The sequence below is a fragment of the Rhodamnia argentea genome, chromosome 2 (assembly GCF_020921035.1).
Source record: "Rhodamnia argentea isolate NSW1041297 chromosome 2, ASM2092103v1, whole genome shotgun sequence".
NCBI classification, from domain to species: Eukaryota; Viridiplantae; Streptophyta; class Magnoliopsida; order Myrtales; family Myrtaceae; genus Rhodamnia; species Rhodamnia argentea.
The window spans coordinates 6174049-6201294 of record NC_063151.1 but is presented as its reverse complement, the minus strand read 5'-3'; the positions used below and the strand labels follow the sequence as shown (position 1 = coordinate 6201294).

The following is a 27246-nucleotide window of genomic DNA, read 5'->3' as shown; positions in this document are numbered from 1 at the left end:
TGACCTGTTACCGGACCAACAGCTTCTTGGTACTTACCATTTCTTTCAAAAACTACCCGGTTAAGAAGGAAAAAAAAAAAACACTTTTTTCGAAAACAAAGAAGCAGAATCGTTCTTGAAAAGATTGCCTCAAATGATCTAATAGTCATTAGTTTTTCAACAAAATTTGCTTATCATTTGATTCAAGTGAAGTAATCTGCATTACCATTAGAGTGACCCGGTTGAATAGTCATACGACCAATTAAAATATTACGTATCACTTGTAAATCCTGTCTACATAAATGATGTGTCCTTCGACCATATTCATAAACGAGTGTTTGTCCGGTTTTTTATTGTAACATGAGTACTTCGAGTTCGTTGTTTGTTTATATATAATACATGAATGAATTGAATGGATATTTTGGGGGAAAAGTGTTAAAAACGTCCTAAACCTATTGCATTTGTGCCAATTTAGTTCTAAACATTTTCTTGATGACAATTTAGTCCTAAACATTTTACATTGATGCCAATTCAGTTCTAAACCTTTTATTGGTGTCAATCAATGCTAAACCTTTTGCATTTTTATTAATTAAGTCAATCCGGCTAATTTTGGCCCGAAATTCGCTAACATGGACGTCGGTTGTCATACGTGGCATGACTAGCGCTAACGTGAATATATTTTTTTTTATATTTTAAAATATTTTTAATCAATATTTTGGTTTTTTTTTCTTTTTATTTTTCTTTTCTCAATCATTAAAAAATTATTAAAAAGTAAAAAAAAAATTCATGTCGATGCCAGCCGTGCCACATAGGACAACCGACGTCCACGTCAGCCAATTTCCAACCAAAATTGGCCGATTGACTCAATTAACAGAAATACAAAATGTTTAAGACTTAATTGGCACATATACAAAAGATTTAGGATTGAATTGACACCAATGCAAAATGAAGGTTTAGGACTGAATTGGCATCAATAAAAAATTTAGGACTGAATTGGTAATAATGCATTAGATTTATGACTTTTTTTAACACATATCCCGATATTTTGGACACTTCCCTTCACCCCTCTGAACCTACAGTTCTTGTTTTTTTTAACCGTAACATAAGTACTTTGGGTTTGTTTTTTGCAGGTGCTCGAGCAATGCTCGAAAAGTGGTTTGAAGAACTGGTGGGTCATAATGGGAACCGACATTGAACTTTTGGAGAACTTATTGCGCCTTTTTGGGAGAATCCATTTCTTGTTTCACGTTAGAGACTCCCTAATCTTATTGGATTGGAAGTGTGGATCATCAAAACCGAGATCTCGAGCGTTCACCACTTATCCGAAGTTGAGTCATCACTTCCCAATTCCCAAATGGTTAATTCGTGTCTTTAGTCACATTGGTCACTTCTTGTTCATTGAAGGCGAGAGCCAAGTAAAGAACTCTATTCTCTATATTTTTATTTTGTGATCTTTCTAACTAAAAATGATTTTATTTAAAGCCAAAGTACTTTAACTAAGCTATTACAAATTGAGATCAGAATGGACATCAACCTTACCACCATCTTCAATCTTGGACCACCTTCACCTCCATGGACCTCCTGCCTAGGCCAACAACAGTTGGGTCGGGTTTCCCAAACATTCACATTCATTCATTCGACTGATGCAAGCAATCAATCATAATACAACCCAATGACAATTGATCATGGGTGCACATGATGATGATCAGAGGTTCGACTCTAACCATCTAACCATCCGATGTGTGTATGCATTGGCCCCGGCCCTAGCATTCATCCAGCAATTAAGAACTCATGCATGTGAAATCAATCCCACTTGTCCATTAGTTCAGCATAAGAGAATGGATAAAAGAAAGAAATATGAAATCTCATAGAGACATTGGAATCAACCGTCAAGGATAAGAACCTCCCCTCACTATCAAATTTAACTATGAGAGTTTCCAACATGACCGAATCAACTCTCTTCCTTCCCTTCTATAAACCCACCACCGTAGGACCTAAAGGGATGAGCCTAATGAGGATCATTATCATTTATTAAAATGGCGGCAAAGGCAGTTAGGAAAAATAACAAACCACGGTAGAAATGAAAATTTCTCCTTTTGAGTTTTTACTGAAATAATTTGGGTTTTTGAACTGTAATGGGTGGGTATGTTAATTCATTTTAACATTTAAAACAAAAAATCTACAAATCATCAAGAAAAGATGATGCCATGGTCTCCAAAATTGAATCTTCAAAAACAAAAAATCAATGGAGAAACTAGAAGTGAACTAGAAGTGCGAGGTCACGACTTAACTAAAAGATTGAAATTATTAATCATTTTAATAGAAAAAAAAAAGAGAAACAAAAATTCAACAAGTATTTTAGAGAAATTTTGAAGAAACTAGTCAACTCGTGCTAGGTGGAATGAACCTTGACTTTTGTTACAAATGTTTTAGAGAAACCAAAAGACCAATTGGAGCAACTAGAAGTCAGGGTACCAGGCGTACTCTAGTCTAGTCTAATTTGAACAAGGTAAAGTGGTGCTCTCCAAAATTGAAAACAAAAAAAATAGGGAAATTTTGGAGAAACTAGAAGTCCGAGGTGACTTGTTCCCGCAGGCATACTCTAATCTTCAAAATTGAATTCAACTTGACTTTAATAACCTAAAATTGAAATGTTTTTGTTAATTCATTTTAACATTTGAATTTGTTTATTTTTTTGGATTCAGGTGATAGTGCGGCTTACTCTTACTCAAAAATGATTTGCAAAAATTGGATAGGAGTTATCCTATGGGCTATCAAGTAAGGGTAAATTGATTGGATCGCTCATCATCATTCATCATATATTTGAAGTCTCGCAACTACATGTGATATAAAGTCTATTGGAAAGACAGCGTGATAAAAAAAAACGGATATGAGCCAAAAATACATAAAGAGACATGAGCCAATATGAGACTAACCTATTTGTTTCGAGAACTATTCTTATCCGAAGAATTTGAAAAGACTATGTTTTACTAAAAGCTGACCAAACTTTAATCGAGCAAAAATTTTTCGTCTGAGGTCACATTTACTAGAAAGCCCATGTACTTGTTATTTTGAAAATGTGGTTCGATTTTTTTTTCTTAAAATAGTGTTTAGCGTGTGGATTTCCAAGAATCAAAGCGAATGAGTGGCCATGATTATTAAAAATCCGATCACAATGATTGAAAACTGTAAATTTTACTAATCCAAAAAATAACAAATTATATTTCAAATTCTGTAAATTTGTCTCTTTGAATTCTTGGTTTAGTTTATGTATTTTGGGGGAGAACCAACCTTTTCCATGGAGAGAACACAAACGATTCAAGCTATCATACAACAAGTTAGGTTGGGGTTTTTAACTTTTAGTACTCATAGAGTTTCAACATGTTATCGTAGTGATGCCTCTTAAACAAATTAATTGCACTGGTGTCAATTTAGTTATAAACCTTTTTTTTTATCAATTCAGTCATAAACCTTTTGTATTGGTGCCAATTCAGTCCTAAGCCTTTTATTAGTGCTAATTCAGTCCTAAACCTCTTTCACTCGAGGTATGATAGCTTGAATTTCAAGCCAAAATTGACCGAATTGATTCTATTTGCATAAATGCAAAATATTTAGGACAGAATTGGCACCAAGGCAAAAGGTGTGGTCGTGAGCTATTTTAGCCTTTTTGTTAGGAAGTTTTTTATTGTATAGTATGCTTCCTAGTATAGAATCATTCCTATTGTATATCTCCTAATTAGGGTTATCGGATGTCCTATATATATGATAGGATTGAGTATTGTAAATGTATAGAAAAAAATATTCATTGAATGAAAGGAGAGTTTTTTTCTCTTCATGGTATCGAGCCCTAGGGTTTGATCCTTTGGTCGTTTTTTGTCGCGGCGTCATCGTCTCACGCCGATCAACTTCGTCCCGTCCGATCTACTTCGGACTTGATCTCATGGCCGACAAACAGCAGATTGTTCCAACTGACCAAGCGAATGCTAGTGCCTCTGCTACTGACATTCTAGCAGACTTGACCGCTGCGATGAAGCGGCTCTTGACCCAAGAGGCCGCGCCGCCGCGCGTTGAACCTCTCGCTACACCGATTGCTGTCAAGCTTGATGGAAAAAATTATGGCGTATGGTCCCGGGTTGTTGAGATGTATGTCTCGAGCAAAGACAAACTGGGCTATTTGAATGGTGGTTCCCCTGAGCCCCCTCCCACTGATCCGTTTTTTCGACAATGGAAGACCGATGATTCTACGGTGAAAGGTTGGCTTATCAATTCTATGGATCCAGCCTTGATACCAAACTTCATTCGGTTTCCTCTTGCTAAAGCCGTATGGGATTCCGTGGCAACAACCTTTTTTGATGGATCTGACACCTCCCAAATCTATGATCTTAAGAGGCAGATTTCTCAATTGAAGCAAGGCGGTAGACCCATCGAGAAATATTACAATGATCTTCAAGGGCTCTGGCGTGAGATTGATTTCCGACGTCCTAATCCTATGCAATTCCCGGCCGATATTTTAAGGTATAATGCCATTGTTAATGAAGATCGAGTTTATATTTTTTTGGACGGTCTCGATGACCGCCTGGATAATGTTCGTGCTGATGTTACGAAGATGGATCCATTCCCCACTATTGAGCAAGCTTATGCTCGGGTCGGGCGAGAGGATATGCGCCAATCTATCATGATGTCCACTCCCGTCGGGGTTACCTCCGGTTCCGCCATGGTGTCGCAGCAAGGCAAGGGTGATCCGCATCTCCGGTTAGTGCCTTCTACCCCGAGAGCTCGCCCTAGACCTGGTATGCCAATTCAATCCGAGGGGTGCTCTCACTGTGGGAATCCTAAACATACAGCAGCATCTTGTTTTAAACTGCATGGTTATCCGGACCGGTGGGATGATTTTCAGACCAAGAAGAAGAAACAAGGCTCACAGAAGGGGCGGAATGGAGGGCAAGCCTCCTTAGTGACTAGCGGCTTGGCATTAATTCCCATGGAGCCTAAATCTGCTAATGCCAAATCTCCCGAAGGTAATTATGGGTTTGTCTTTGCTAATGGACGTGGTGCTGATCAGCATGGGTGGATAATTGATTACGGCGCCACCGATCACATGACTCCGGAATCCGGTGACCTTCTTACATCTACTACACCACGTCGAGATCATATTTACAATGCCAATGGGCATAGCTTTCCTGTGACGGCTGCTGGGCGTGTGTGCGTCACGCCTTCTCTCTTTCTATCTCATACCTTACTTGTTCCTACATTGTCTAATCGTGCATTATCGGTTGGACAGCTTACTAGTGAGTTAAAGCGTGTTGTGCTTATGTACCCCGATTTTTGCCTGTTTCAGGACATTCTCACGAAGGAGATTATTGGGCGTGGTACTAAGAGGGAGGGGCTGTATTTCTTGGATGAAATTACTTACGGACGAACCTATCATTCTCATGGACAGTTAGCTCAAGAGAAGGAACTTTGGTTATGGCATCGTCGTTTAGGTCACCCATCCTTTGGGTATTTACGGCATTTATTTCCCAAGTTATTTCATGGTCTATCAAACTCTAGTTTTCAGTGTGATACATGTATTTTGGCAAAAAGCCATCGTACTTGTTTTCCTCCAAGTTCGAATATCGGTTCCACTCCTTTTTCCTTAATTCATTCTGATGTATGGGGTGCGTCTCCTATTACTATCGTATCCGGGTTTCGATGGTTTATCATCTTTGTTGACGATTGTACACGTATGACTTGGCTATATTTGATGAAACATAAGAATGAGGCTGAAGCTATCTTTCGGTCTTTCCACCGTATGATTCAAACTTAGTTTGGGGCCAAACTTCGGGTTCTCCCGGTCGATAATGGTGGTGAATACTTAAGTAAACCTCTTGCAGCTTATTTTCGGGAACATGGTTTGATACATGAAACTTCTTACCCTCGGACTCCTCAGCAGAACGGTGTTGCTGAGCGCAAGAATCGCCATCTTCTTGAAACCACTCGAGCACTGTTGGAGGGTGGCCATGTTCCCCATCGTTTTTGGGATTCTGCTGTAGTTACAGCTGCTTATTTGTTAAATCGCATGCCTTCCCGCATTCCGAGCTATCGTACGCCAATGCAATCGCTTGCCGCCCATGTGTCTCTTCCTTCGGTTCTTACATTGCCTCCTAAGGTGTTTGGGTGTGTTGCTTATGTCCATCTTCACAAAAATCAGCGGACCAAACTTGACCCTTGTGCGATCAAATGTGTGTTTCTTGGCTATGGCCCTTCTCGTAAAGGGTATCGGTGCTATGATCTTGCCGGGAAGCGCACGTATGTCACCATGGATGTAACATTTATCGAGACGGAGTCCTTTTTTCCTTCCCTCCCAGGTGTCCTGTTCAGGGGGAGACTGGATGTAGAACCAGACATTGGTGGGAGGTTGGGACTGCAGGAGTGACGGATGGGTGCGCACGGCCGCACGATTCCGAGGCTGAAGATTTTGAACTACTGCCTCACGGAAGTGAGATAAGCGCACGGCCGGGCGGCACAGAAGCAGTAGCAACCGAGCTACAACTTATTGGGTCCGAACAGGTGTCAACCGATTCACAGCTACAACATCCTCCCTCATCTTTGCCCTCTTCGCCCTCTTCAGTACCACTCCAAGCTCCCGAGAATGTACACGAGGTAAGTACTTCCACCGTACTTGATTCTTTTGCAGATATTAATGTGCTTACTAGTTATAAGCTACCTGTTAGGCATAATAGGGGTAAACCACCGAATCGATATTCTCCGGATGTAGAGGACCGTCGATCTCGATACCCTATTGCAGATTATGTATCCGCCAAGAGGCTGTCCACACCACTACAAGTCTTCGTGTCCATGGTTTCCTCGGTTCAAGTTCCAAACAGAGTCGAAGAAGCCATGAAGGATCCGAAATGGCTTCAAGCGATGGAGGTAGAGATGGAGGCGTTGGAGAAAAATCGAACCTGGAAACTTGTGGAACTACCAAAGGATAAAAAGCCGGTTGGATGTAGGTGGGTGTTTATAGTCAAACATAAGGCAGACGGCACTATTGAGAGGTATAAGGCGCGACTGGTAGCTAAAGGGTACACATAGACTTATGGGGTGGATTATCGGGAAACATTTTCTCCGGTTGCGAAGTTAGATACTATAAGAATGTTGTTATCTCTGGCTGCAAACTTGGGCTGGCCTTTGCATCAATTTGATGTGAAGAATGCATTCCTTCATGGAAATTTAGAGGAGGAGATCTATATGGAGCTTCCACCTGGATACGAATGCGCAGATCAGCCGAACATGGTTTGTAAGCTGGAAAGGTCATTGTATGGGTTGAAGCAGTCCCCTCGTGCATGGTTCGGTCGCTTTAGCTCGGTTATGAAAAGGTATGGATACTCCCAAAGTAATTCAGATCACACTTTGTTCTTAAAAGGTGCTCAAGAAAGAATAACGGCTCTTATCATATATGTAGACGATATGATTATTACAGGCAATGATAGTGCAGAGATTATGAGACTGCAGGAATTATTATCTAGGGAGTTTGAGATGAAGAACTTGGGAGGTTTGAAATATTTCCTCGGAATCGAGGTTGCTAGGTCGAAGGAAGGGATTTACTTGTCTCGGCGGAAGTATGTCCTTGATCATTTGACTGAAGTTGGCATGCTTGATTGCAAGCCTGCAGACACTCCTATGGTACAAAACTGGAAGCTTGGAGAGTACCTTGATCAGACGCCTACTAATAAAGAGAAATACCAAAGGTTAGTAGGCCGATTGATTTACTTATCACATACACGTCCCGATATTGCTCATGCGGTAAGTGTGGTGAGTCGGTTCATGCATACACCTAGTGAGGATCATATGAGTGTTGTATTGCACATCATTCGATATTTGAAGTCAGCCCCAGGAAAGGGATTGCTATTTGCAAAGAATGGCCACCTTCAAGTAGAGGGTTACACAGATGCGGATTGGGTTGGAAGTGTGACAGATAGGAGGTCTACATCGGGGTATCTTACATTTGTGGGAGGCAACCTTGTTACGTGGAGAAGTAAGAAACAAAAGATTGTAGCTCGATCTAGTGCAGAAGCTGAATTCAGAGGTGTAGCAAATGGGTTATGCGAACTTCTATGGCTTCGGAAGTTGCTAACCGAGCTCGGGTATCCACCAGGTTTGGAAATCAAATTGTTCTGTGATAATAAAGCAGCCATAAACATTGCTCATAATCCAGTTCAGCATGATAGAACTAAACATGTGGAGGTTGACAGACATTTCATCAAAGAGAATTTGGATGCAAAAGTGATCCAGTTACCATTTGTCAAGTCCGAAGACTAGTTAGGCGATATATTGACAAAGGCCGTATCAAGTAGAGAATTCCATTGCTCACTTATCAAGTTGGGTATCAAAGACATCTTTGCACCCACTTGAGGGGGAGTGTGGTCGTGAGCTATTTTAGCCTTTTTGTTAGGAAGTTTTTTATTGTATAGTATGCTTCCTAGTATAGAATCATTCCTATTGTATATCCCCTAATTAGGGTTATCGGATGTCCTATATATATGATAGGATTGAGTATTGTAAATGTACAGAAAAAAATATTCATTGAATGAAAGGAGAGTTTTTTCTCTTCAAAAGGTTTAGGATTGAATTGGCACTAATAAAAGGCTTAGGACTGAATTGGCACCAATGCAAAAGGTTTATGACTGAATTGACACCAATGCAATTAATTTGTTTTGGAGGCATCACTTCGATGACATGTTGAAACTCTATGAGTACTAAAAGTTGAAACCCAATCCGACTTGTTGTATGATAGCTTGAATCGCTTGTGCTCTCTCCATGGAAAGGGTTGTTCTCCCCCAAATACATAAAAGAATTGTGTGATTAGCTTGTTCATGTTTGATTCCGCCTCTCTGATGTAGTGATGTCTCTCTCGAGTTTGGTCGATAACCTCTTTCACTCTAGGTATGCTAGCTTGAAATGTTTTTGTTAATTCATTTTAAAATTTGAATCTTTTATTTTTTGGGGCTCAGGTGATAGTGCGGCTTACTCTTACTCAAAAATGACTTCAAAAATTGGATAGGAGTTATCTTTCGGGCTATCAAGTAAGGGTACATAGATTGGATCCCTCATCATCATTCATTATATATTTGAAGTCTCACAACCGTATGTGATGTAAAGTCTATTGAAAAGACGGCGCGATAAAAGAAACGGATATGAGCCAAAAATACATAAAGAGGCATGAGCTATATAAGACTAACCTATATATTTCAAGAACTATTCTTATCCAAAGTATTTGAAAAGACTACATTTTACTAAAAATTGACCAAACTTTAATCGAGCAAAAAATTTTCATGTGAGGTCGCATTTACTAGAGAGCCCATTTACTAATTATTCTGAAAAAGTGGTTTGATTTTTTTTTTTTTATAGTGTTTAGAGTGTGGATTTCCAAGAATCAAAGCGAATGAGTGGCCATGATTATTAAAAATCCGATCACAATGATTGAAAACTGTAAATTTTACTAATCCAAATGATAACAAATTATATTTCAAATTTTGTAAATTTGTCTTTTTGGATTCTTGGTTTAGTTTAGAATAATGCTTCTTACGCTAACCATATATACAAAATATTGGCATACGATAAGATGGGTTCTGCTCTATTTGCTTCTAAACTAATAAACTAAGATGGGTAAGGAAAAGGAAATAGCATAGGATTATGAAACATATTTTTGGAATAAGTAGGACATTGGCATTCCATAGATAAAGAAAAAATTGAGTAAATACGACCTAAAACAAAAAACTCACGCTAGATTAAAATTTGGTCAAATTTTGGTATAAAATACACGAATGTCGTTTAGCAAAGTTTCTTATGATTTGAAATAACACTTTTGCTTACAAGTTATATTTTTTGGGAATTTAAGAGGATCCTAAGTTGCAAAAGAACCACTAGCTAGGCACGGCAAAAGACCCAAATGATCTTGCCCGGGGCACTTTTGATTAGTTGCAAGGCCATTGAACGGTTTGATAAGGCTTTTGCAAGATTGATTTAATCTCTATATTTTTTACCGAAAGTTGACCAAACTTTAATCGAGCATAAATTTTTCGTCTAAGGTCTCCATTTACTTGATTATTACATCTATGGAAAGCCCATGTCGTAATTATTCTGAACATGTGGTTCGACATTTAAAAAAAAATAGTGTAGAGTGTGGATTTCCAAGAATTGAAGTGAATGAGTGGCTATGAAAGATGATGTCCAGACAACTACGTCGAACTCCGATTCCAGGTGGATCCCAAGGTGGCTAGGGAAAGAATGGGATAGTAGAATGCTATGGAAGGAATGTTGGCGATATAATGTTTGAGCTAACAAGAACATCCATATTAATAAAATCTAGTATGATGTTCTTAAATACTGGAATATTCTTGTCATTCAAACATGAACGATTTTGTACATAAATGAATATCATATTATGGCCGTCGTTCGGTCCGATTCTTGAAATTTTGATATCCCAACACTTTTTTGTTTAAATCGAATTACATTTTGAAACAATCGCCTCACTGGTTTATCGTTGATGCAAAAATCGAGTTTGATATGAGGTCGTAAGGAAACATTATAGCTAATCATTGTTTAGCCAAATTTGATAAAAATACATAACTGCCACTTTTTAAAGTCTATTCTAATTAGATGATTTTAAATACATGCGTTTGTGAGATTTAGAATTTTCTAATTATTTAAATTAAGGAAAAATTGTCAAAAATGTCCTAAACCTATTGCATTTGTGCCAATTCAATGCTAAACCTTTTTTTGGTGTCAATTTAGTCATAATCATTTTGCGTTGGTGCCAATTAAGTCTCAAATCATTTGCATTTATGCTAATTGAGTCAATTCGATATTTTGGGTTGAAATCGCTAATGTGGACGTTGATTGCCCTACGTGGCATGGTTGGTGTTGACATGTATATTTTTAATATTATTTTAATATTTTTACATATTTTTAATGATATTTTTAGAAACATTTAAAAAAAACCCAAAAAATGCTTTAAAATGTTCTTAAAAATATTTAAAATAATATTAAAAAATGTTCACGTCAGCACCAACATTGCCGCGTAGGGCAAACAACTTCCATGTTAGCAATTTCAAGCCAAAATTGACCGAATTGACTCTATTGGCATAAATACAAAAATTTATGACTGAATTGGCATAAATGCAAAAGGTTTGGCACCGAATTGGCATTTATAAAAGGCTTAGGACTAAATTGGTACCAATGCAAAAGGTTAATCAGTCAAGTGGTTCGGGTTCTCAATCAATTCCCGTTTGCCTGCCCCCCTCTAAGTCCATTAGTGGGTAGTGTGGTCAACTTAGAGGGTGCCGGCCTACTCTTCAGACGTGTCCTCGACAACATGTTGTTCGGTCTTTGCTTTTGGGGGCGGGAGTGCTTGGTCACTGGGTGTCGACCTAAGGACTTAACTATTAGATGAAGCGGCTTTTGCTTTATGACCTCTTGAATCGATTCCCCCCAAATCTTTCCTTCTTTTTTAGTAAGGAGGTCAGCCGCAAGTATGAGGGGATATTCCCTATCATACAGAAAGTAGGATAAGTTTACTAAAAACTTCAGCTTCTTGCCAAGCTAAAGATCCACCTTGTCTTCCATGTGGGGTGTCTAAAGCCATACCATCCAGACATGGAAGACCCTACAATGCAATTAATTTGTTTAGGAGGCATCACTACGATAACATGTTGAAACTCTATAAGTACTAAAAGTTGAAACCCAACCCGACTTGTTTTATGATAGCTTGAATCGCTTGTGCTCTCTCCATGGAAAGGGTTGGTTCTTCCCCAAATACATAAACGAATCGGTGTGATTAGCCTGTTCACGTTTGATCCCGCCTCTCTGATGTGGTGAATTATCTCTCGAGCTTGGTCGACAACCTCTTTCGCAAGGATTCAGCATCGTTCGAGAACCAGCTGTCCCTAGGAAGCTAGCGACGTCGAAAAGGCGCGTAAAGTTTGGGAAATCAGCGAGAAACAGAGTCTATGGAGTTGTCCTTGCTGTAATAACACGTACCCCATGAATGAGAATTCGAGGCGAGAACTAACCATCATTTGGCGGGGTATCCAAGGACATCAATATTTGCCCATACGTTCCCGCAAGTACGACAGATGCTTATAGAGTAAATAGGGAATTCTACCGCCTTCGTGTTTGCGTCCTCTATCCATCGTTGATTAGACATCCTCACACTCCACTGCCTCAATGGCCTCTCTTGGTTCCATTCTATTCATTGGGTCTGTTGGCTGCTGCACTAGGAACACGGCTTAGTAGCACCCTGATGGAGCAGGTGTCACAAACCTTGATCTCTAGAGTTTTCTTGAGTACTTTAGAATATTCTTAGGGCGGACGATACAGTAAATGTCTTATGTCTAGAATTCCCGTTTTTAATGTCGATAGTCGTTAGATGAGGGGTAGTTGTTAAATAAAGAGATGCATTCTAAGCCAATAGATCAAATAGTGGATCAACGATTGTAATGAGAGGTTTCTTGTATAAATAGGGACATCTCCCTCTCATTTATATCATCCAACACTTGACCAAGAATTTTCTGTCAAGACTTTTCTCTTTGAACTCTTTACGCCTGCTGATAGAGCAACTCTTCAATACAGGTTCCTCTCCATCAAGCGAGTTACATGGATGATTAAAATGATATTAAATTTGGCCATGTGTTGGAGAGAGAACACAAAGATCGAGATGCCAATTGAAAACAAGAATATCGCGAGATAATTGAGTAACACCGAAACTTTGGGAGTTGTAACTGCTTGTACATTGGATCAGCTTGTGAATAGGAAGCCGAGAATCACGATACTACATTTGTAACTGTATTTATGTGTGTTTGTTTGAGGGGAAGTGTTTTCCCGGAATTAGTTTTCTGGACTTTCAATCATTTGGTTCAATGGAAAACACTTTCCAGTGAGACTTTCCCTACTCGATTTCACCCGGGTGATTTCAACGATTCCTATGGAGACCTTCTTGAGCAAGTCGAGCATGTCGGCACAAGGTGCGCTGAACTTCAACACACAATTCGCTTCGGGTCAAATTCCACAAATCATACTCAAGTTCGAGACATAGTCTAATTTGTGGGGTACTTTTGTTTTTATTCTATGATAGTCAGTGGCAAAAAAATAGTCAATCGTTAAACCAAACTTGAATATGGTTTTTGCTCGCCCTGTTGATTCAGAAATTTCAGTTTAATTCATGCTTCGTGCAATATATTCAGGCCTTTTTTTTTTTTTGTCAATTTTTTTTTTTTTTTTGTTTTGCTTCACTCATCCATCATTGTAAGGATTTTGTCTGTCTGTCGAGTGCAAGCGAGTTGTTGATATGCATAGCTTTGTTTGCTATAGTCTTGTCCTAGGGCTGTTTTTGCTAGCTTAATACAACGTGATTTGGAATGAAGTTCGGGTCCTCCACGGTCAATGGATTTGTCCTAATAGACTATACCCACGAATGGGAATTCAAGGCAAGAATCAAACATCATTTGGCGGGGTATTCAGGGACATCAATATTTGCCCATACATTCTCGCAAGTATGACAGATCGCTTACGGAACAAATACGGAATTCTATAGTCTTCGTGTTTGCGTCCTCCTTCATCGTATCCATTGTTGGTTAGGCATCCTTACACTCCACTGCCTTAATGGCCTCTCTTGGTTCCATTCTATTCAATGGGTCTGTCAGCTTCTACACTAGGCAACATCTGATGGAGCAGGTGTCACGGACCTTCGTCTCTAGGGTTCTAGAGTTTTTTTGATTACTTTAGAATATTCTTAGAGATAGGCAATAAGGTAAATGTCTCGTATTCTAGAATTTTCTCGAGCTTTTCTTTTTTATGTCCTTACGCTTGCTGATGGAGCAACTCTTCAACACAGGTTCCATCCTAGAGGAACCTGTGTTGACGAGCCTGCTCCCTCAGCCGGCGGAAACTGTGTTCCGAGTTTAAAGGCCAACAGAGCTTCTTCCTCTTCAAATTTTTAGGTGTTATTTTTTGAACTGTGTTCCGACTGTATATGTATATAATACATGGATGCTCTGTTTTTGCATTGAATGGATATTTTGGAAAATGCTGCCCTTCACCCCTCTGAACCTATTTCTTCTCAGCGTGGTGTTGAGTAGTAATCCAGGTTTTGGGTTTGTTTTTTACAGGTGCGAGTAAAGCTCGAAGAATGGTTTTGAAGAACTGGATGGTCATAATCGAAACCGACATTGAATCTTTGAAACTCTAGAAACTCTTAACATTGAACTTTCGGAGAACCTACTTCTTGTTTGTAGCGCCTTTTGGAGAACCGGTTGTGGATTGTCATAATTCTGTTTTTGCATTGAATGGATTGAATGGATATTTTGAAGAATGCTTCCTCTTCACCCCTCTGAACCTATTTCTTCTCAGCTCCTCTGTTTGTCGGGTGAAGGAACTCTCACGTACCCACATCCCATATCCGAGGATTCGTGTACAGCATCCCAAGATCAAAGTTTGTTTTAACAGTTATTGGAGGACATAAGTTTGACAGCAGCCTTTCAAGAGAAACTCATCATTGGCAACGAGAAATTTACCTAAATGAGAAACCAGAATGCATTACGCCAATTAACTATTACAAGTCATCAACAGAATGAATACAAACAGATTGTTTCTGCTTTTCTTTTGTCCCATTTCAGCACACAACTTACAAGCAAGAGAAGACAGTTTTCACTGTATGTCACAGTGCGCAAAGAAGCCACTTGCATCCCGCGCTGCTCAAGGAAATCATGCTTCGATAAATCACAATAGGCAATCCACGTCTCCACACAACTCGCCAACAACCAAATCATTATTATGCATGTGAACTATCTAACTTTGAATCCCAAAATCACCATTCTTCAATAAATAATGATCACACAAGAATTTACCATCCAATCTGACTTGGCACGTACCTTGAACTGCGGCACAAAATTTGTAAGCTTGACCATGCACATAAGGTTTTGGGGAGTTCAAGCTTTTCTTCGACCAAAGAATAGAAGCTTTCTGAACCCTTTGGCAGCTTTAGGAGAGTGCTCATCACTATTCCATTTCTTCCTCGAGTGTACTGGTTCGGGGGTGATCTCATTAATAAGCGTAGGGGTTGCAAAATGTACCCGAGGGGTGTGAGAAACTGGAGCCTTTTTGGACACTGTGGAATCATCAGCTTCAGAGCCATTATTGGTAGGAGAGCTGTCCAGTGATCTTGCAATGGATGGAGATGGAACCGGGTGGAGAGTCACTTCAGGTACCGTTATGTCTTGGCCAGGAACTGGAGATGATATATATGCATGCGCATGATCGCTTTTGAAAGGACTTGGTTTTGTAGAGTCAGGCTCGGGAGGCACCGACAGGTTATTGCTCTCAACATTTCCACTATGGCTTCCGTCTTCCGATGCCTCTTTGGGAGAAACTGATTTCTCTCTGCTGTTTTCGACTTGAATGTCCTTAAAACCATCATCCACTGGAGCAGGTTGAGCCGTTTCTGCTGTCGGTAATTCCAATGACCCCATCCTGGCTTCTGCAGTTTCCTTCTTTTGTTGGGTGTTGGAATTGGGCAGAAGTTGTTCATTTGAACTTTTCACAGTATTTTTCTTGTTCAAACATTCCGGTTTCTTTAGATCTGCTTTCTTAGTTTCAGGAGGGATGGGCTTCTGTGACAAGGTAGCTGGAGTCGACTTATTCATTTTCGAGGAGGCTTTGACGGGTTGACTTGGTTTTGAATTCACAGGTTGAACCTTTTGAGTTGCTCGCGCAGCAGCTAGACGCTCTATGGTGGAATTCCTGAGGACTGGCTTATTCGACTTTGGAGTCTCCTGAGATGGGGACCAAGTAGAATGACTTCGGATCTTACTAGGTTGGCTAGGTGTAGTGGTTGGTTTAGTCTCAGTTGAACTCTTCTTAGAAGCAACTGGTGTAGATCCACGGTTGGCACTTCTCTCAGCAATTCTCTTCTGACGCTGAGCAAGCAACTCCTCCCTTCTCTTCCTATTTTCTTCTTCCTAGTCAAGAAAAAAGAAACCACATTTAAATAGGAATAGGATTCCACTGGATCTGCATGAACCCCTAGATAATATCAATATATGAGTTTTTTTATTTTTCTGAAAGAAGGACAATAGTACGGGCAATTAAAATGTTTTGAGCCATTTCACTAGTAAGTGAGAATCACCGCCATATCAGAGAGGAAAAACTACAGTTTAACAAACAGGCAACATTATGGAAAAAGTAAACATTCATATACGGAGTATTTATTATTTGTAATTTGTAGTGATCCAAGATTCCAATTACCTTCTCAGCTTTGCTCTTTGGAGCAGCTGTCCTGCTTCCAGGAGTTGGCCTGCCCTTCGGTATTGTATCAAGCCTATTCTTCGCAAGAGAACCATTTGTAAGCCTAGACCTGGCTTCTGCATTTTTCTTGGTAAAATTGGATGATGATTCATTTTCAGCGGAATCTTTCAACTCATTCTTGACATGCTTTTGGATGATCTCTGCCGACAAGCTATGATTTCTGTACTCCAGTTCTGGTGTCCACGTTGCTACAGCCTGCTCCGCTACAGAATCCTGATTGAGCACCATATGAAGGTCATCTGGTTCCCAGGACTTCTCCTGTGAAATTTCGGGTCTGCTGTTCTTAGCGTTGATAGTGTCAGGAACCATGTTTATATCCATCATCGTCAGCCTAGAATCAGATTGATCATTAAGTATTGGTCGACCTTCAACCATGAAAGAGTCGTCAATTAGGACATCCCCCTTCTTTATCTCAGTGCGCAAATGCTCTGCACCATATGATGAAACAGAATCAGCTTCAACCATCTTGAGGTCCATCCTAGCTTGCTGATCTATCGCTACTTTTTCTCGATTGCTGATTAACCAATCTCCTTCCTCGTGAATTTTCTTGATAGAGGATAGGGCAGATGACTCTGTTAGTGATTGATTGAGATAACTAACTGACTCTTCAGCCTTCTTCGAATATAGTAAATCCTCATATGGGCTGTCCCTTCTCTTCGTAACTGGCTGCACATTGTCACCACCTTCAAACTCCTCAAAGTGAGTCGTACCCTCAGCAGCCCAATCCTTCTCAGTAATTGCAAGGGGATCGGCAGCAACAGATTTTCGTCTTGTGCTTCCTGATTCCAGATCATATGCAAATGATGTCCCCTTTAAAGATTTCTTACTTGCTAGGTCTTCCTCATGAATCAATGCTACTTGTGTTTCCGAACCTGAGACAGCAGCTTCCCTGCTCTCCATCAGGATGTTCTGAAAAGCACCCCAGCTCTCGTATCTTCTCTCTCCCTCATAGTTATTTGCATCTTCACTCTTATTCTTTCCATCAGCTGCATCGTTCAGTTCATTCGTGTTGACGTGGTGCGTCGTGTGTCGTTTACTGTGAAGACGTGATGCTGAACTGTTCCTTCCATGTAATGGTCCAACGGCCTTTTCCACCTGCTGCCTGAGGGACTCCTCACTAATAAAATCATCCTCATTAGATGAACTTCTTTCTGACATGTCATTCCTTCGGCCATCTCTCTCGGAAGTAATGTAGTTGATGTTGCGAATGACAACTTTCTTTGAAGACTTCTTTCCGTGTCCTTTCCTTGGCAGCTGATCTGTTGAAAAGTACCTTTTGCCACTGTGATGTCCGTCCAATTCTCTCTCACTACCACTGTCACTGGCTTCGCTGGTATCATCTTCAGATGCATTTTCATGCGAATGTTTCTTTTTATTTCTTGACGATGACTTACGAGCCCGGTCATCTGCATCTTTACCAGAGAAAATGCTGGAGTCTTCATTTGGAGGCCAGCTTTTATTCCCCTGGTAGTATGAAGGGGGAATCTGCATTCCAGGGTAGAGGTAACTGGGAAACGGGTGCATCTGTGAGAAGAAAGGACCTTGAAAATTTTGCATGTACTGTGAAATGTGATTGTGCCATGGCATCGGAACTTGCCCCTTTCCATCTGGGAATGACATTGGTGCTGTTGTTGGCAACATAGGATCTGCACCAATCATTAATCAGCATGAAACGCAGAAAAAAAAAAAATCCAACAAAAGCGAGGAGAAATGCAGAAACCATATAGTCGGTTATTGACAAGTGATCAATTCTTAAATTTTTGGAGATAACTGCCAAGAAAGCAGTAAGGAATTAAACCTCGTGTGTGCGCTTCCATTGGTGTGTCGCTTGAAAGGGAGAAGGTGGCCAAAAGAGAAGACAGCAAACCACTAAAGGGCATGTTTGTCATCAGAACAAGCTCAAAAGGTGTAATCATTTTCGTCAAGATGTTACAGAGCCTTGACTGATATATTGATATCTCTATGGATGGGCACTTTAGTGAGAGCGACACAGATTACTAGTTATGCGGCGATGGCACAACAGCAGAAGTGAAAGAACATGCATGTCTCGACTCTTAATTTTTTTTTAGGAATTTGACGTGCATCACCTGGTAGGTGAAATGTATCATGACAAGTGAAAACATATGAAGTTGAATGTAGTCCATAACAGGTCTACCTGCACTCAACTCTGTAACATTGAAATCAGTGGAGCCATTTGTTATCTCACTTGACGGACCACTATCCTGAATGCTTCCAAGGCCGTTCTCCTCGCCGGCGAGTATGATTCCAGAAGTTGGCAAGTAAGGTAAATCTGGCCTGGACAGTGCCTGCATTGCTGCTATCTCATCCATCCAAAGCCCATCTTCATTCTTTTCCTTGCATAAATTCATGAAGTTTATGCATGCCTCCCTAAACAAAGAATCTAGATTAACATCAAAGGACAGAACATACTCAAATTGGAGAATGAGAATTGGAGTGTGCTGTTTGAACAATTACAGGCCGCAACATATGTAACCTCTTCTTTTTCATGGAAATAATAACAGTAATCAGTTTACTAACAACGAAGTCAGGCAATCCTCATTTTATTCTATCAGCGTAATTTAGGCAAAAACGAAGAGTTATTTGTGAATTTCAAGTTCAACAGACTTAATTTAATGATACCATACCTAGTTTTCATTATTTGGCACCACATTGTGCACCGCAGTGAGTTTTAATGTCCCCATATCTCAGATAAAATACCTTCTCCAATCGAATCACTAGGGTAAAATTGACACGTTCATTTAATTTTGCAGATAACAGACTCCTTTCTTGCACCCATACCTCAAACGCAAAGCTCCAAAGGCATCAGCAAAATATATGAGATCATCTATATGCTCCAATTCAAACCCAGCAACCAGAGCACGAGCATAAGCCATTCCTTGCTCCTTCCGAAGAACTGCCTTTCGAGTCTCCAGAACTCGCTGAAGATGGACCCTGTCACCATCCAGAGCGAAAAAGGCGATGAGCTCAGAGATGCATCTCTAATTGGACTACACATTGACCAAATACATTGACAAGGTGGTTTACTTGGAATTTTCTTCCGAGGCAGTGAGGGTATTGTCAGCTCCATCATATTTAGCTTTGGACTGAGAAGCAACATCACAGCATAGATCTCCACCGTCATAATGTGATGTTACTGCGTGACATTCCATTATTTGCTAGAACAATCGCTTACCTTATAGGACACGGATGACTTTGTGATGTTTCCCCCAGAAACTGACGCATTTCCTGTCAAAAGAGAGTATAGAGCTTTCAGCTTATCAGTGGCTAAGAATAAATTGAATGCCAAATCAATTTGCAGTTCATTAAGGCAAAGTTTGATTAAGAAAACTTTGTGCTTTTAACAAGAAAATTGAATGCAAAGCAATTACATTGCTCTTTCCTTTCCTGAAAAACCTCTTCAGAGTCAGCATCATGCAGGTCAACTGACTTTTCTATGTAAGAATACAGAAAGTCCTACTCACAGCTAGGTCATTCGAGCATGTAATACAGACCCTACCTTTCGTTGCCGTGTCAATGTTCTGAGCTTCATTGGATTGGATTGATTCTTGTATCTGGGCTATCTCCCTCTCTAATGTGACAAATCTCTCTAGAACTTCAGGCGTGCTAACAAACCTTACAAATCTGCAAGCGCAAGATGCCAGGAAAAGAAAAACAGAGAAATTTCAGTACAGTAGACATTGCTACAACCATAGAGCATATTTTCTTATATTGTGTCATATCAATCAACAATCAGGGTAATGGCATTCACGTATTATTATTTTTTCTGCATTTTCGATTGATCTCCTAGACATATTCCAAATTGAATAGCATGCTTAGAACAAACTTCTAGATTTTACAAGTAGTAAGCAAACCAAATGCAATTCAATGCAGACACAGTTTACTGGAAGCATGCTTGCTAGATTACCTCTCCAAAGTGGCTTTAGTGAACCAGGAAGCATCTGATCTCAGAGTGATGGAGTAGCCACCTTTAGATATCTGATCTTTCGCGGATTTAAGATGCGAAAGGAACGGTTCAAGTAATCCCGATGCCAACTTCTCATTCGCCTTACCAGCATAAATCACCAGATCACACCTTCCATTCGTACACACATAAAAGCACACGACAGAGTTAGGCAAATACGAAAAAGGACCATAATTTCCATAACCAGATGAAACCCATCATGCAATCGCGATGCAGACAAAAATCCATCGTCCAAGATTGCTCATTTTTGACATTGCTGAACTGCAAAAGATTCAGTTCCTTAAAAGGTTCAGCATCCATGAACATCAGACCAATGGGTAGGCAAAATTACCTGGTTCTCGTAGGAGTGAGCTGAAACAGGACATAGTCCAGATGAGTTCTGGAGTCCATAGACATCAGAGAGGCACCGTTCACTATCCTGAAAGAGCTCAAAGAATCATAGCATTGCACTTCGTCTGCACAGTTTTCCAGCGAACTCCGACGAGCAGAGGGGCATGGTAACGAAGTGCGAGAGAACAAGGAAGAATGAGAAGCAAGCGAGGGGATTTGATGCGTTTGGAGTGCGGGTCCCCCGAAAAACACGCCGACATCTCTCACAACTGTTGGGATGAATCTAAGGTATGGAAAGAAGACAGAAAAAAGAGAGAAAATTAATGAAACGGTTAAAAACAAAAGAAATGCTGGAAGGAAAAGGGTGTCTCAGCGATGAGGAATTGAGGTGGGGAGTGTTCTGGTGTGGTTGAGAAGTCACTTCTGATCCAAGTAAAACAACCTCTCTCTCTCTCTCTCTCTCTCGAATTTGTAATGGAGTTTGCAGGTGGGAGAAGAATCACAAGGTGCATTTGCCAACTGCCAACCGCCGGAAGCTTTATTTCTGAATGGGTAACCGCTAAAGTTCCTAAATTTATTGTTAGCGTCTTCCTAGGAAAAGTGCTCAATACACTAAGATCACTATTTGAAATTGATTACTAGATGATGCAAAAAATTTGTGTAGGGTGTTAGTAGGGCCACTTATGTAACGATGGCTATTTACAATATGTTATATTACTTAATTTGATATACTCAACTTCGTTCTTGCGCTTATCCGATGATAAGGATGTAACTAAAAATACAAGTGAAAATTCTTTTTTAATTTTAATCTCACGGAAACAGAAGGGCCGGCTTTAGCTGAGTAAATAACATCAATAATGAAGTAATTATCGACTTTCTAGCAAGGAAAAACAACGGAGTAATTATTAACACCGCAACCTTGAGCATCTGAGCTTAATTTATGGTTGGTACATGGCTTTCGGATAAGACAATGGGAGGGGTCTACCCTGTGTTGAGAAGCTTTAATCATTGTTCTTGATCTCAAACTCTGTACTTCCTTCCAAAATTCAAAGTAGATAGAGCAATAATTTAAGGCCCAAAACGCTTCTGTCCTTACCTAAATGAGTTCAACAATCCCCTAATGGGAATTACAGGATTCTCTTGAACTACCAAATATCCATGACCTAACAATAAGAAAACGATTAAAGATAACACGTGCCCAAGTGGGCTGTTCTTTATTACTTTGCTTCTGAGTCATTTGGAAGGTCTGATGCAAAGAGCAACCGGTTCTAACTTTGATTAGCTGGATAAACCATGACAGATTGTCCATTCTGAAAATGACCAATCAACCATCTATGATGAGGGGCATATTAGTGGCCCCATGTTTTGTACTAATCAATATATTCTTCAAGCAACCATTGACATTGAGGCTTCAACCACCACCCCCGACCACATATGACAAGAATCACCATCATCATCCAATCAAAATCTCCAATCCCCAAAGAGGCAAAGCCAAAAGGGTCATTTGATCTCCTTAGCCATCATGCTATCTGTATCTTATGGGATGGAACTCCACAGTACCTTGCATAATGAGCTGAGGTCAAGCAAACCTTAGCTTGGTGGACCTGTAGTTATATAGAGATATGGGCCATGATGAGGTTGAGAATGGCATGGAAGGGTTACCCCATTTATTTGGGGCTTCAGGACTCGCATAATATATTATGGACAAGGAATTTAGTACCAAGGAAACAGGGCATATACTAAATCAAATTATTCAAGGTCACTTGCTCCATTCTTCGTATGCGACGTACAGTTATAGGGGTTGAAGCTAAGTTTTTACCAAATATGATACCTTCACAATCTTTCACCATTGGATTGAAATGTTGCACATCACAGCCGTTCAACACATCTCGGCCTATAATTTGCTGTTACATGGATTGTCAACTAATCCTAACAAATCAAATTGGAAGTTGCGGATATTCTTTTCCACAACTCTTTAATATCTTCATCTGCTTTTGTATAATGTAAACAGCGTATAAAAACTGACGGTTGGAATTTATGTGGGATTCTATGTCCTCATGCATCATGGGTAATCAGATGCGTCAGAAAGTAAAATTCAAAGAGGTAAACAATGCAAAACATTGGTTAAGATGATACATGTACAACATGTCATCTTCATACTATAACTCTGTGTGCTGTAAGTAAAAACTTGAGGAAAGAATGTGCATATGGATCGCTGCTCCGGACCCGAACTCCGACTGCTTTAATGGGCTCTAAACCGGGCCCATGCAGTGGATCCGTGGGCTTTGATAGTGGGACCCATGGATTATGCTTTACTTGAATTTTAAGCAGAAGGTGGCCAGAGTGAGCTTGGCTTTAATCGGACCAAAATTGAAATTTGCTTGCTGAAAAAGGAAAGTCTTTCTCACCATTCTCCACAGCCACAAGAGTCCCCAACACGACTAGGAAGAACCTTAACATGCCAAACAGGATTGCTGATGCATCTGAGTGATGGGAAGAGCATCGAAAGGACGGTACCGAGTGCGGACAATTCATCCGCTCACACGTTCGAATCACGAATATTGCAGCAAACGAAGAACTAAATGAGAGCGTTGTCATATGCTCAAACGGACTCACGAAGCATCAGCAACAATTATTGCAGGACGAATGGCGCCCATCTCTCTTCCCTCAATTTGGAAACTACCTAACTGGAAATTGTTGCCGATGCCGAGACTCTTCTGGCAAGGACATTGCCCGTGCGGCTGCCGGCGAGTCGGAGCACCTCAGCCTTGAGGAGAATTCGGACCCGTGACATTTACGATCCGAGACTAGCAATGTTTATGATTTTAGCAAGCTGGTGTGGGGTGAACTGAACTTAACTAACATTGCCACAAACCTGCGCACAGAAAGTTAACTCTTACTCTTGTGCGCCATCTCAGCTCAATTCCTACCCAATCCAACACGAGGATTTGGGGAAGACGAAGGAAAAGATGGCCTTACTAGAAGGAGAACATACAAGGAAGGCTAAGAAGAGGAGAAAACAAAAGAAGCCCTGCCGCTGATGATTCTGCTCACCGCGTAACCCACGACTTCGAACATCTCGCCGGCGTATCTCATCATCCGCGGCCGCAAGTAGACCGCCCAGAGCCCGACCACCGCCATTAGTATCTCTCCTCCCAAGCTCATGGCCTCTTCTTCTTGCTTCCCTTGATTTCCATCCCCTCTCTGTCTCTCTGCGGATCACATCTCGTCATGACTCGAGAGAGTTCGCCTCCTCGATGCTGAGTCGGACTCGAGTTCGGACACTCATTGTACCTCGGAACGACATGGCCACGCACTAAGATTCTGGAAGTGTCCTTCCTTACCTGATCCACACAAGTCTCCCCGCAGCTGCCATTCCCAACTAATGTTCGTGTCCTTTTTCCAGTTACCCTCCATTTTGCCAAATTGATAATACGGAAATTGACTAAAGATGTGACGTAAGTATATTTTTTATGTGGTACTACCCAATTCTAGCGTGCTAATTATCGCCGTTCCCCAGCTCCACAAACCTATTTATGCGTCAAATCAAGCGGCTAAGCATCTATAATGTGATTATTAAGTATGTGTAAACTACTAGGGTCGTGCCATCTTTTTGAAGATGTTTTTTATGCCCCGGTGAGGTCATGAAATCTCACTGGAAAATTGTTTGATAAGCTACCGTCCATCCTTATATTAACTTTCCTGCCAAAACAATAAAGATTACGAACAACCTTTAAAATTAATAGTACTTGTCCGGATTAAGACCTTTTCTCTTGTCAGCTCATTGTCGAGGACTTGATTGGATAAAATAAAATTTAGAGGGTCGAATCATATAAATGGAAAAAGCAAATAGATAACATGATTGCACTGAATAAACATATAACGGGGTCGGATTTCTTAAAATTGGAGTTACGTGACCCGAAAGTGGACCTTCTCCATTGGGAGCCCTTTATGTTTTAAGCTCGACCGACCGAGAGAACGTTGACTTTTTTGGGTTGACCATTTGACTCCAGACCGCCCAATCGACATAGGATTCTAAATCTCTATAGGACTAGCGTGGTTTCGATTGGATCGAGATGGACTTGTTCTAAGAAATGTATGTAGAGTTTCAGACAAAGAAGGTTGTCAATGCCCCTCGTTGTTGTAGGTCCCAAAACACCATTTTCTAAGGAAATAATGGCATAAATAGTCTCCCAACTCTAGCCTAATAAACAATTTAATTTACAAACTTTTAATTTATTCAATGTGATCGTAAACTTTACTCGATTTATAATGTGGTCCATAAACGTTACTCAATGTATAATGTGATCCCTAAACTTTTAGTGCATATTCAATTTAATCTCTAAGATATATGAAAATGTTCAATATTGTCTTTCCATTAATTCAAGTTCAAAAACAACATTAAAGATTTTCATATAATCCATAGATTAAATTGAATATATACCAAAAATTCATGGACCATATAGAACAATTAAAAAGTTTATGCACAAAAATACACATTGAGCTAAATAGATCACATTAAACAAATTAAAATAGTTCATGAACCATTTGTATCATTCTCCCTAACCTAAGTTAGAAAACGACGATTTCTCATGTAGGCTGTGGACGTCCAATTGATGTCGTGAAAATAGGAATGTTGCAAGGATGAAAACATCGTACTAAAACTCCACAAATCGAATTGGATAATTAGGCAACCCCGAGTCCAACTTGGGCTGTCTTTGCCTTCTTAATCCTAGATCCATGTCGGATTGTGATATTTCCATTAGACGGAGGTGGCCCTTTACGTAGGATATTTAGGGTTGTCAATGGGTTGGGTCGGGTTGGGTGGTATTTCCATGATACCCCGATTCGACTTGGCCGGAAACACTATAGACAAATTACTCAAGACCGGTCCGGGGTCGTCTCGTGTCTCGAGTTTCTTTTTTTTTTTTAAATTAACTATTTGCAAAACTTCATCTTACACACAAATCAGATGGAAAATGGCACTTTAATTTATTGTTGGATGGCATATGAGCGCAATTAAACTCGCCACTCATCTAATAAACTGAGAAATAAGCATTTAAAACTGAAGTATATAATACTAAGTGCTGCAATTTTGAATCCCAAAATGAAAATAAGGAATTATTCAACAATAGACGAGACGTGAACCGACCCGATCCATTGACACGGATTTTCTTTTGATGACATTGATTTTGTTTTAACAACAAAAAAATTAGTGTTTTTTTTTTTAAAGCTTTCCATTAGCAGAATCAATTTTCTAATTTTCTTAGGTCATACCCGGAAACACAAAACCGAAATCTTTATAATACCCATAATTTCAAGTGATTACCTTATTCGAACAAGACCCAAGGTTAAAGTACCCTGAAATTCAGGTCCGGTCGATGCGTGTTTCGGTTCGCGTATATTGTTTAATTTTGACACCCCTAGCGATATGAATAGAAAACCTCGTAAAAAGAATATGACAATTTTTAACAACATATGAATCCTAGATTACAAGCTCTCTGTTTTAACTTTTTAGCATTTAAATTCCTCTCTCAATTTGACAATAAATACGTTTTTATTAAGATTAAAGACAGTCGAGCTCGACGCGACCATGCAATCTTGAGTCTGCCGAACCGGACTTTTGGACGACTCCATATTCGTATGAACTGAATATGTGAAACTGACTACATCAGCTCAATTGCAAATTTTTTCGGATGGAGTGAGACCGATTGTTGCGACAATCTGTGGTGGGGTAACATGCCGGAGAGTAGACTGCAAGTGAGAGTGATACTTTCTGCTCCCGAGTCGGATTGGGCTTGGCTCGCTACTTCGGCCCCAAACTCTGACCGCTTTATGGGCTCTAAACAGGGCCCATGAAGCAGATTCATGGGCTTTGGTGGTGGGACCCATTGGTTTTGCTCAACTCAACCGAAGCCCTTCAGCATTTTTTTTTTTTTCCATAAGCACGTATGTATATATATGCGTAACCCAAGTTTTGCCATGATAAATAAGGCGTTGTTGTTGGTTTTTTTTTTTTTGGGAGGTCCTAACATTTTCCCTTTTAAAAAACAATCATTTTTTACTGCCGAGTTTTACCGGAAAACTCGCCCCTCTATCTCGAACACGATACGTAAACCGAGCATTTTAGTTTTAACATAAAGAGCACGAGCGCTTTCATATAGGTGCTTAATTAAGCAATCCTACGAATTTTGAGTACCAAATAAAGGAGATTTGACCTAGTAGTTATAAGGTACCAATCAATCATCACATTTCACCCTGGGAGAAACTAGCTGGGATCTGATCAAAAGGTAAAACACGTGCATGCACCACCGACTGTGCAATGTTAAATTAATTGAATATGTTACACGTGGTTGACATCAATTCGGACCTTTTTTAAGTCCCCATGACATTTTCCTCGTGAAATTCCCCGGAGAAACACCAAACGACATGCCGTCGATGCATTGGCTGCTGATGCTGGCATATGCCCCGGGGTCAGCTCCGTTCTTCGGCGTTCCAAAAGCCCTAAGAGGAAGGTTCGTGGAATGTACTAAAACGACCGAAACGATCAAAGCCAGAGACCCATTAAACAAATGTCCATTAGTCCTCCCTCGCCGCATGCGGATGACGATGAG

The 27246-nt window shown here is 40.2% G+C and overlaps 1 protein-coding gene and 1 long non-coding RNA gene across 3 annotated transcripts; both read right to left on the bottom strand.

Annotated features, from left to right (window-relative positions):
* Nucleotides 1-14526: 14526 nt before the first annotated feature.
* Nucleotides 14527-21310, bottom strand: LOC115755630 (COP1-interacting protein 7-like). 2 transcript variants are annotated; one of them, XR_004017144.2, is made up of 10 exons: nt 20634-21310; nt 20246-20413; nt 19838-19962; nt 19514-19566; nt 19366-19424; nt 19120-19272; nt 18476-18708; nt 16261-17966; nt 14838-15974; nt 14527-14763 (listed from the first exon to the last, which is right to left on the bottom strand). XR_004017144.2 is itself a non-coding variant. In XM_030695093.2 (9 exons), exons 1-9 carry the CDS (start codon nt 20696-20698, stop codon nt 14946-14948), a joined length of 3591 nt encoding a protein of 1196 aa, XP_030550953.1. In that variant the 5' UTR covers nt 20699-21310; the 3' UTR covers nt 14527-14945. The 2 variants fall into 2 exon arrangements, 1 of the variants encoding a protein (XP_030550953.1); XM_030695093.2 differs by having other exon boundaries at nt 14527-15974.
* A 1684-nt stretch (nt 21311-22994) lies between these two features.
* LOC115755634 lies at nt 22995-24014 on the bottom strand. The gene is made up of 2 exons (XR_004017145.2): nt 23612-24014; nt 22995-23507 (listed from the first exon to the last, which is right to left on the bottom strand). It is a non-coding gene; the product is annotated as an uncharacterized LOC115755634 (long non-coding RNA).
* Between the last annotated feature and the right edge of the window lie 3232 nt (nt 24015-27246).